At 42.2% G+C, this 12,093-nt stretch overlaps 1 protein-coding gene across 4 annotated transcripts in view; it reads left to right on the forward strand.

Annotated features, from left to right (window-relative positions):
* Positions 1–12,093, forward strand: part of DIS3L2 (DIS3 like 3'-5' exoribonuclease 2) — a 432,959-nt gene that overhangs the window by 313,269 nt on the left and 107,597 nt on the right. For all 4 annotated transcript variants that reach the window (XM_029615480.1, XM_029615481.1, XM_029615482.1 and 1 more), the window contains one exon: positions 1,453–1,532. In XM_029615480.1, coding sequence (XP_029471340.1) covers positions 1,453–1,532 — 80 coding nt within the window. The remainder of the gene's footprint in view (positions 1–1,452; positions 1,533–12,093) is intronic.

The following is a 12,093-nucleotide window of genomic DNA, read 5'->3' on the forward strand; positions in this document are numbered from 1 at the left end:
CAGTTTGTGGAAGAGCACAACTTCTCTGCAGATATTCTTCTATTCTCTCTCTCTCTGTATATATATTTAAAGAAAAAATGAAAGATACAAGATTCCTCCACACAAGTGATTTTATTTGCATAAAAAAGAAAAGACCAATGATTATAATTACACGCCATGCTCGGCTTGTAGCAATTTTCTTGGCAACTGTTAGGCCACTGGCATATCTATTTTATACAACATGAAATTAATGTGCAGCAAGCAATGCACTGGACAATAACCATTAACAAAAGGATTTTATTTATAAGTAAGCACACATCAGTTCTGCATAATTCTAAACATACAAACAAGGACCCCGACACGGCCGTGTTTCGCATCAGGGCTGCGTCAGGAGGGGACCATACCTTCAAAAATTTTGAGGATTGTGTAAAAAAGGCGTGGAGAATGATGCTGAAGCGTAACAAGCAGCATAGAAATGATTACAGGGCTGTAATTCGGGGTGCCACGGGAGAACTCCAGTGGCACCCAGCAGACAGGTTTAGACAGAGAGGTATATATATATATGGAGAACCATTCTTGTTACAGCTGAGTCCGACAATGTCATTATTTAGACACTGGAGCATCGCAATGTCAGGAATTGTGAACAGGCACTGGCAATAACTAGTTGGATCCGGACCGAGACGGTCTCATATTGGAGTTCCAGCTGCGAAATAGGTTTAAAGGGCACTCCGACGGTGTTGTCTATTTTATGACAGAATTGATATCGCAATCCTGGTGATGCAATAATTCCTCTGGCATGGTTCGTCTGGGACTACTAGTCAGGTGCCTACTTCTACAGAGCCCCAGGTATTGATAGCCAGCTTTAACTTAGCATGGCTGCATCTTGTAGAAATGTCGGGCAATGTTAGTGTGAGGGAGACATGTAGGAATGATTTCTCCAGCTTACTGTACAGGCGATAGGTTCGGAATTGGGAGAGAAGTTCCCGATTGTGGGTCCCCAGCAAACTCTGTCCTGGAAGAGTGCTCATGTGGAGCTGGGGTGCTCAGCCTTGAGGCACGAATACTTTTCTGCTCTTCCTTTTGAATCCCTAACATTTTCTGCTCCACAGTGGCTCCTGATACAGGTCTGTGGCTAAGTCGACTTTTTGTTGTGATGTGGTTTGCTTGGCTCATCAGCAATCTGCCACCATCTAATTTTTCCTTGCCTTGTACGCTCTTTTTTTTTTTTTCCTGGTGTTTCTGATCTGGTCCTTGACTCATCTGAAGTGATAAAATAGTGATGCAAGTCCAATAAAATTGACATTGATCAAATCATTTAAAGAACTAAGAGGGCATGGCGGGCAGGAAGGTGAACCGAGCTCCGCAGCATGTCTAAAAACCCTTGCAGGCGGCCTTACACTGTGTTTTTTTTATTCATAGGCCCTTCAGAAAGGATCAGTCATATAAACATGCCACTCTTTTCTTTCTCCTCAGCTGAAACTCTCATTTACACTGGATAAGGAAAGTGGGATGCCTCAGGGCTGTTACATCTATCAGTACAGAGATAGCAACAAGTAAGTTGTACAGACCTTATTTACGCATTTCCTGCATATCTTAACTATTAGACTGGTGTGACCTGAGTTGTTTGTATTTTCTGAGATTTCTGCTTCCAACAGGGCTTGGGGTTTCTACCCTTCAGCTTTCATTTATCTAGCATCCTCTTCAGAGATGTAGCTCTATATAGTTTAAGTGCAACAAGTAATTGGTTGGAAGCGAGAAGGAGGGAGACTATAACAAGCCCTGAACCTGTCTGTCCCATTGATTTCAGTCAGGCCTCAAGTTTTAGTTTCTAGCAAACCCATTTCATTAGTAACTTTCCTGGGTTTCATAGTGTTAGGAATAGTGGTATCACAATACATACCTGGGCTTGGCATTGCGCTAAGTGGCATGTCACTGCACCGAGCCATCTTATCTCTTGCTGGCCCTTTGTTAAGAAGGGAGCTGTATTCCAATTCTTTATTTCCCCCCCCCAGTGTAGGCATCTGCACAAGCGCAGTCATTCCCCAGGCAAAATATCCTGCACTAGTAATGCAGGGAGTAACAAGTAAGGTTCTAAAGTGTGCCAATAAGCGTCAGGGCATGAAAAGAGTTTGTAGCTGTGTCTGTGTTTTTTTTTAAATCTCTGCCTTTGGAGGAGGTGTCAAAACAAGGGAGATGACAGATGGACTCAAGTGACAAAACAGTGTTGCCTCATGCTACTTTCCCTTTTTACAAGTTTTACTAGGTGACAGGGAAAAACAAGAACCTTTAAACCTGCTGCTGAAGTGGCTTTGTTATCGGCTCTTTGTGCACATCAGCTGATTGATCAGGCAACGTCCACTACTGCAAGGAGCATTCCAGTTCACAGGCAGATTGCAGAGTGTGACTGAGTCGAGGTTGGCACCTGTGGGAAGCTGTGGGTATTACAGGATACCAACCAAGCATGCGTTTCTCTAGACACCTGGAGGAATCTCAGCTCTATTATTTAATTTCTCAGCTCTTCCCTCTTGCTCTTGCCCTGCTCCCTGGCATTAGGAGTCATTCATATATCTTAAACGAGAGTTGGGGATCAAGAAAAAAGATGCTTCCTTATTGTGGCATTTAGGAAAGAAGGCTTTTTTTTGTTTTCTGCTTATTTTATTGCATTCTGTTCATATTTCATGTAAAGGGAAAAAGAGCCATCTAATTGTTCTTCGGTGATATGCAGGCATGAATTAGCCATTATGCATGCGTGATGTCATCTGATGGCGCTGATACGGACAGCTGTCAGAGCTCAGTAAAGATTACACTGAACATGCGTGAAAATTCCCACGCAGATGTTCCCTGGTGAGTCCCTCGGTCTTTCTTCGTCCAAGCTATCGCACTGACGTGTCCCATTCTCTCTCACATTTTTTCAACTTTTGGTCTTGTGCCTTGTTGCTGCCTCGTTGCTTTTCTGTTTTCCTATTGCTGCTTCGGCAGCCCTGAACAGAGCTTTTCAATTCTAAAGAAAAATGAAATATGAGCATGGAGTCCAAGAAGGCCATGCTTAGCAGCCTCCAGGCTTGTATCTACGGACACCAGATGTCTATTACAAATAAACACACTGCTAACTCAGCCTGGGCCTGGAACCTGGGCCATGACTTCAACTGCTACAGTTGTGGTCCGATATCCCCTAAGGCTTGTCAGCATTGCACTGGGAAGATAAAAGACTTTGAGGAGGGCGCAGAACAGGTAAGAGCTCCAAGCCTCGATGCAGGGCCACATAGTGGCGCAGCTGCTCATCAAGAAATGAGGTGACGTTGGTTGATACAGGGAGTAGAGGTGGGAATCCTCCCCATATAGATCCTGTGTGCACAGGAAATCTGTCTTGCCTGTTGTGCCAGTACCCATATCTGCCAGAGGTTGTGCATGGTACAGAAGCCTGCAGCAAGTAGAGCAACCAAATAACATGAAGGACACTCTTTGGGACCCTTCCCTTCTGAGTTGAAGAAAAAGTTGGCGCTATCTCCACAGGGCATTGAGAGAGACTGTTTGCCTCAATGCCAAGGAGGGGGAGAGTCTCATCTGTGTAGGATGCTTCATCCTTTATAGCACAGAAGATTGCCATGGTACCAAGTCATTTGTTTTACCCAAACCTGGGGATAGACCAGGGTGCTATCCATGTCCTTGCAAGGTGCCATCGGTTGTATCATAGTGGAGCGCTTTGGCACATGAGACCAGGAGTCCCACTGTTTGAGGTTAGGGTGCAGTGGAAGGCACAGTTGATGCCGTCCATAGATCAGGATGTCATTCACAGGGAAGTTTCAACGGAATCTACTTCTGCTGCAGCTGACACAGCCCAGAGTTCCTCCGTTGCCATACAGACTGCCCTTAGAGATGATGAACTGATCTGGATTTTTGAACAGGATGTCTCTCCTCCAACTCTAGCACAAAGGGTTCTCCAGCCCGTGGGAACCCAGCTGACAGAGATAGTGAAGAATTTTTTTTTGCCTCTTTAATTCCTGGAGACCAGAGAGGGGAAATTGGAGCCATGATGGAGGACGTTATCCCACATAATGGGGCTGTCCAAGATCCCCACATCAGTGTGTTTCTGTCCATAAGAGCTTTTGGAGTTAGGAGAAAGTCCACTCTCTGAGTTGGTGGTTTATTCTCATCCAGGGGAGACCCCTCGAGTCAGAAAGGGATTTTATTTATTTATCTTACAGACTACAGATTCCGATAACCCCCGCTTATTGTGGATTCCAGTAATTACAGCACAGAAAGCACATTAAGACTTAAAACAATGTATAAAACAATACTGTAAAAAGGTAAAAATAATATCAAAGATGACCTAATCTGATGAAGTGGACTCTGTCCATTCTGAGTTCTTACCAGATGTTGTTTCCTCCTCAGAGCAGCAAGAAGTCTCCTTCTCATTTGCCTTATCCTCTTCGGAGTTGTGGCTTAGTGTTCCCCAATGGTCCCAAAAGGAAGAAGATTGTATGGGAATTCCTTCAGATTCCCGGCCTGACTAGCTCATGCAAACTTCTCTGCAGGATCTCTGCTAATCCATGTTCTTGGATAAGCTGACAAAGTTGCTGTTCTTCAATGTCAACAAAGGAAAGGACCAAATAACAGAGATCTTCAGCTCCTTCAACCTCCTGTGGATTCTGCAGCTGTACCGTTCACACTGTTCTGCAGGATCTCTAGATGAGGATGTAGCAGATATCGATGGCATGCCTGCTAGTGACCCATAAACTGGAGTTAAAATACAAGGTCCAAACTTCCTTAGGTTTTGTGGTTATCCACCTACGCCACCACTTGGTAGTGCTGGAATCACTGCTAAAACTTTCAAAGTACACGTGATCACTCCTGTATGCCTCCTGGGAAGGACCCAAAGGCGTTGGACAAGTTTGGAGAGAGAGGATTTTCAGGGGTCCATGCTGAATGCCTGGATTGCAGCTCACCAGCTCTACACTGTGCAGTATCTGCACAAATGGATGCAAAAGCTAAAGCCTTTGATCAATTCGATTGTTCCAGAGCTGGTGGACTTCTGCTGAGCACTGGAGGACTTGGAGGAATGTGAGAACCACTTTTGATTCAGTGGCCAGGACTTAGGCTGTTTCTATAGGAAATCAACTCGTGTGACTGTGATCATGCCTCTCACATGATCATCATCTTTATTTTATTTACTTAAAACACTTATATTCTTCTTTTTTCAATTACATTGTGCAAAGTGAATTACATGATAAAAACATAAAACATATAACAATCTATGCTTTACTAACACACAAAATCAGCGAAATACAAAGATATCAGTGCTCTTTATTGGTTCTTATGGCAAACTGTAAATGTTTCCCTATCACTACTTAAATCCATTGGGAACAGAGGAAAATGCTTTATTAGAGCCACGTCCTAAAATTCAACAAGTCAGATTCAAGTCTAAGAGCCAACAGAAAACAATTCCACAGCAGGGACCCTGCACATGAAAAGGCTCCAGATCGAGCTAATTATAACAGATATTCTTTCACTGCTGGAACAACCAGTTTCCATTGGTCAGCTGACTGCAAGGCCTGAGTTGGAATATAGATTAAGGCTTACCATTATCCTGTAATGTCTTAAAAATAACCATTTGGCGGTCCATATTCAAAAGCCATTTAGATGGATAAAGTAATATTTATCCATTTAAATGGCTTACCCAGCTATATTCAGCCCTTATCTGGTTAAATTCTAGCCTGGTATATCTAGTTAATCATGTGTCTTGCACAGGGGAAGAAAATTTATTTGGTAACAAAATTCAAAAGACAGTTGCTCTGATTAAAGAATATCAATCCACCTTGCAATTGCCATCAGCTGCAGCAGGGAAACAACCAGCCCCCATCCGACATAAGTATTTTCCCTACAAGCATCCATTGTTCCATAGACACCCCTTAATATAGTTTATCATTTGCTTAACCACCTTTCTAATACAAATCAACATGCTTTTCAGGGTCTTCAAGCTCCCACTCTTCAGCAACTCTCAATCAAAGTCAACAAAAGGAAAGGTGTTTGGGCAAAAAACTCTGTAGCAGAATCAGCTGAAGTCCAGGTCCAGGTTTTGACCATTTTGGGAATGGTTCAGACCTTCTTCTGAAATAGTTCTATACCTCCAAAGACCAGTGGGCCCTAAAAATTGTGGACAATGGATATTGCTTGCTTCTCTTACCCTCTCCGACTCAATGATCTTTCAGCAGAAGGCTGTCAAACTTGTCCCTCTTCAAGTGTGTGGTCAAGTATTTCCTGATTCCCAAAATGTCAGGGGGTGGGGGAGTGAATGTATTTCTAAGACATATACTGGAATTGTGGAGACTGAACAAGTTATTGGTATAGGAGAGTTTCAAGACATATGTATATTTACGATTCTTGTATTCCACGGCATCCAAATACATTTGATCAGTACAGATGATAAAATAACCGACCATAAATGCACAAAAATCACAAATACATAACAAAAACATTAAAAAAAATTTAAAACACATCATAAATTTACATACCATTCAAGCAGCATAAACATTCTTAAAACAGATAATTCTCCCTTTCATTCAACCAAGGGGTTGGATATGTGCTCTGGATCTGAACAGCGCTTATGTGCAAATCCCCAATTCACTCTGCCAGTCAGAACTTCCTTAGGTTAATGGTGAAGGATACACAAGGTGCTCCCCCACAGCCTCTCTGTGGCCCCAAAAATGTTAAATTGCCTTGCAGACCTACAGGTGTTCACAAATTGCCTTGTGACCCCCAAGTGTGTTTACAACATGCCTTGAAACAGTGGTGGCACAACTTCGTTGGCAGAAAGTATGCATGTTTCCATACCTGGATGATTAACTGATGATGTATTCATCCCTGTCAGGAGTTCTAGAGTCCCTCAAGAAAATTATACATAACCCTTAGTCTCTGGGTTTCCTGGTCAAGCGTGCCAATTCAAACCTGGCTCTGGCTCAAACGCTTCAGGTTACAGTGTTAGATCCCTTTCAAAAAAGAAGCATTTCTGAGGAGCCCGATAGGGTCTTTTCTTCATCTAGACAGTATCAACAAAGTCAGTCCTGGTCATCCTCAGAAACATGGCTACTGCAGTGGATGTGGTTCCTCTGACTCATCTGCGGCCTTGAGTAGGATCTTCAAAACCAATGGGATCAACTCTATCAGTTGTTATTCCACCAAATCTTTGTGATACCTGAGATGAGAGCATGGATGGAAGGTGGGCCTATCATTGCACATTCTGCTGCATCAAGTGATTATATCTAATGATACCTCCACCAAAGGGTGGGCGGCACATACCAGAGAGACAAGGATCTAAGAATCATGGCCCATTGGAAAGTTGTCTACAAATCAACCACCTGGAGCTGTAAGCCATATACTATGCTCTAAAGGCTTTCTCATTTTTGGGAAAGATAATCTTCATCCAGACACACATCAAGTGGCCATGTTCTACATAAACAAGCAGGAAGGTACAGGCTCCTATGCTATCTACCAGGATGCCTTCCATATCTGGTAGGGTCAAGTCATCACAATGATCATCTCCAGGTGACCTACCTTTCAGGAATCCATAACACATTGGCAGACTGCCACAGCAGAGTATTGCAAGCTAGTGATCAAACTGTTCCCCTCAGAAGGCCACAGAAAGATCTAGAATTTTTTATCTATGTGTCTGAGCAGCTACACATCAGCTCCCGCTGTTTTTGCACTAGACTGGAGAGTTTGTCCTCTCTGTGCATACCCACTGATCCTTCTCATCACCAGGACCATCGAAAAGGTCCTTTGGATTAAAATGAGGATAATCTTCCTAATACCAGCCTGGCCACAGCAAGTGTGGTATCCATATCTTGACCATCTGTCATTTCAGGCTCTGATTCCATTGGGAATGTCTCCAACTCTTATCACAGAAGGAAGGCAGGCTCTGCCACCTGTATCTGCTAGTACTAGCCCTCACTGCAGAGATGTTGAATGTGTAGTAGTCTCTGCTTTTCTTTTTCCCAAAGAGGTGGAAGATATTCTGATTTCTACCATAAAATCTTTAACCAGAAGATCCTATAGCTTCAAATAGGTTTTCAACTTGGCGTAGGGCTGGACTCCTTCTCATGTGGCCCAAGGTTCTTGCTTCAGTATCTGTTTTCCTTTCATCCTTTCCTTAGTACCTTTTCAGTCAGACTTCATCTTAGTGCCATTGCAATATATCACTAGCAAATAGAGGGGGCTCTAATCTCTACTCTCAGGTATCAAGATTCATGAAAGAACCGTAGCATTCTAAGCCTTTGGTTAGTAAACTTCAATGCCTTGGAAACTCACAGATCTATTTTAAAAGCGTTGCTTGTGTAAAAATGCTCACATACGCGCATATGTGGGCAGCGGGTGAGCAACAAGGATTTTAAACAGATGCAAAATACACGCGTATATACCCGTGTGCATAAGGAATATGGGAGCGGGGCCAAGACGTGTATGTAACTCTGAATTTTAAAACTGAAAACTGTAGTATGTGTTTGCTAGATATCCATGTAACTTACTGCTGCTCCTAAATGGAGGAGCAAGTCTGTAGATCTCATTATAGGAATTATAGAACAGGGTGAGGGGTCCAGGTCAACTGGGGTGGCATGTAGGATGAAGAACCAGAGAGATCTGAAAGACCTCGCTATTAACTGGTCAAACTGGTGGACTAATTGCCAAACTGGGAATGTCTCATGTGAGTGTTTTTTAAAATTCGCTGACATTCGTGTGTAAAGGCGGCGATCCTATGAAAGACAAACATGCGCTAGCTGCTAAAATTAGGAGCATATTTAGTACTTGCGTGTTTTGGTGCATTTTAAGTGCGCACACAATTAAAATTCCAGCGTAATCTTGTGTGCCGGTATGCACGTGTAAGGGCACATGCTCGCTCGTTTTAAAATCAACCTCTCAATGTAGTCCTAGCTCAACTCAAAGCCTCCTTTCTAACCTCTTGAGTTAGTGTACTTGAGGTTTTTTTTTGTCAGGAAATTGTTGCTCATGGCCGTAATTTCAGCATGAGCTATAGGCTTTGATTTCATATTTATCATAAATGCAATTTTTTCACAATAGGGTGGTTATTTGAATGTTTCCCATTTCTTCCGAAAGAGCTATTTCCATTTCACATTAATCAAGCCGTTATGCTACCTACAATCTTTCCAGGATTACATGCACACAAAGGAGAATGGGCTTTTCACTCCTTGGACTATAAGAGAGCTCTGGCATATTATCTAAAGAGGACTCAACCTTATTGTCATGCTTCTCAACTGTTTGTACTCTTTGATGCTAATAGGTTGTGAATGGCAATGCCAAATTAATTCTGTCCATTGGCTAATAGATGGCATCTCCCAAAGTGGCAGTAACTTTGGTCAAGTAGTTCTGCACAGTATGTTTTCCCTGTAATCCATTATCCAGTTGGTTTATCTTTAAGAAAGTTCTTCTACTATGTAACCCTCAGCTTGAGACTCCCCAAACGAAATGGATAATTCATTTTGTTGTATTTTTATGATGATGTATTTGATGATTTATATTCTGTAGTTTGTGTTAGGCCCACTGTAATTTGCATTAAGTGTGGGTTTGTTTGCAAAAGAGTATAGTAAGCTGACATTACATTATATTACATGTCTACTGGTTGACAGAGAAAGCAAGTTTTTTTACCTATAAACGGGGTTCTTCATAAACAATAAGATGAGTTTCTGCCCACCTCCCTGGAGAATCTGAAGATTAGTTCTGAAAGAGATTTAGGAGCTCAAGAGGCAGCATGCGCATGTTGGAACTCCCACACATGCTCAGTAAAGTTTTACCAAGCTTTGAGAGCTGAGTCCCTGTCGACTCCACCAGATATCACCCACACATAATGGCTAATTCATCCTGCTGTCTCTGGAGAACTCTTTTTAGAGATAAGGAAATTTGTATTAGTTCATGTCTATTATTATTATTATAAAACTTTAAGAAATAGTCAGTCAGATCCCTCAGTTGCTTAAAATCTCTACTTCTTATCTCATTGATAGCTGCTTTGGGCAGTGAAATAATAGTGGACTGTTTGCCTTCTAAAGAAGTAGTTACCAAGTCCAGACTGAAGCTGCAAATAAATATAATTTTCAAGGTATCTTAGCTGACCATTCATGGGATATCCTATAGCTCAAACAGTGGTTCAGAGACTGACTTAAGGAGAATTCAGTCCCCGTTCTGGAGAAGATTTTCATGGGTAATGATTCAGATGAACTGAACCAAATCACGATAACCCTAGAAGTTGTGGTAGGCCTCATTGACAACTGAAGAGTAGTAAATCACCTGGACCGGATGGTATACACCCCAGGGTTCTGAAGGAACTCACAAATGAAATTTCAGATCTAGTAGTAAAAATAAGTAACCTATCATTAAAATCATCCATTGTACCTGAAGACTGGAGGGTGGCTAATGTAACCCCAATATTTAAAAAGGGCTCCAGGGGCGATCCGGGAAACTACAGACGAGTTAGCCTGGCTTCAGTGCCAGGAAAAATAGTGGAAAGTGTTCTGAAGATCAAAATCACAGAACATATAGAAAGACATGGTTTAATGGAACAAAGTCAGTATGGCTTTACCCAAGGCAAGTCTTGCCTCACAAATCTGCTTCACTTTTTTGAAAGAATTAATAAACATGTAGATAAAGGTGAACCAGTAGATGTAGTGTATTTGGATTTTCAGATGGGCTAAAATATTAAATGGACAATTTTCTCAGAGGAAAAGGGTAAACAGTGGAGTGCCTCAGGGATCTGTACTTGGACCGGTGCCTTTCAATATATTTATAAATGATCTGGAAAGGAATACGACGAGTAAGGTAATCAAATTTGCAGATGATACAAAATTATTCAGTGTTAAATCACAAGCAGATTGTGATAAATTGCAGGAGGACCTTGTGAGACTGGAAAATTGGGCATCCAAATGGCAGATGAAATTTAATGTGGATAAGTGCAAGGTGATGCATATAGGGAAAAATAACCCATGCTATAGTTTCACGATGTTAGGTTCCATATTAGGAGCTACCACCCAAGAAAGAGATCTAGACGTCATAGTGGATAATACATTGAAATCGTCAGCTCAGTGTGCTGCGGCAGTCAAAAAAGCAAACAATGTTAGAAATTATTAGGAAGGGAACAGTGAATAAAACAGAAAATGTCATAATGCCTCTGTATCGCTCTATGGTGAGACCGCACCTTGAATACTGTGTACATTTCTGGTCTCTGAATCTCAAAAAATATATAGTTGCGATGGAGAAGTACAGAGAAGGGCGACCAAAATGATAAAGGGGATGGAACAGCTCTCCTATGAGGAAAGACTAAAGAGGATAGGACTTTTCAGCTTGGAGAAGAGATGGCTGAGGGGGGATATGATAGAGGTGTTTAAAATCATGAGAGGTCTAGAACGGGTAGATGTGAATCAGTTATTTACTCTTTCAGAGAATAGAAAGACTAGGGGGCACTCCATGAAGTTAGCATGGGGCACATTTAAAACTAATCAGAGAAAGTTCTTTTTCACTCAACGCACAATTAAACTCTGGAATTTGTTGCCAGAGGATGTGGTTAGTGCAGTTAGTATAGCTGTGTTTAAAAAAGGATTGGCTAAGTTCTTGGAGGAGAAGTCCATTACCTGCTATTAAGTTCACTTAGAGAATAGCCACTGACATTAGCAATGGTTACATGGAATAGACTTAGTGTTTGGGTACTTGCCAGGTACTTGTGGCCTGGTTTGGCCACTGTTGGAAACAGGATGCTGGGCTTGATGGACCCTTGGTCTGACCCAGTAGGGCATGTTCTTATGTTCTCAGGGCCCATGGCAAATCAACCACAGTGGGGCTCTGGAATACTGAAATTTTAGTGTTGGGGATGGGGCTACCATGGTGGTGTGGGGCCCCCTGAAGGACAGGGTCCAAGATGGTTGCCCCTATTTGAACCCCCCTTTGCCCAAGGGCAGCCGTAGTGGATCGTGTATATATGAAAATCAGGGCAATTTGTATCTACTGGTTACTCTGAAAAACTATGTTTCTCTTAGGGACTTTGTAGATAGAAGCATTTTTTAGTTACATTTTACTTACGTTTTTGTAGATTGCAGAATTCTGGGCTAGGTTTGTGGCAGC

The sequence above is a fragment of the Rhinatrema bivittatum genome, chromosome 9 (assembly GCF_901001135.1).
Source record: "Rhinatrema bivittatum chromosome 9, aRhiBiv1.1, whole genome shotgun sequence".
In the NCBI taxonomy this organism is placed as follows: domain Eukaryota; kingdom Metazoa; phylum Chordata; class Amphibia; order Gymnophiona; family Rhinatrematidae; genus Rhinatrema; species Rhinatrema bivittatum.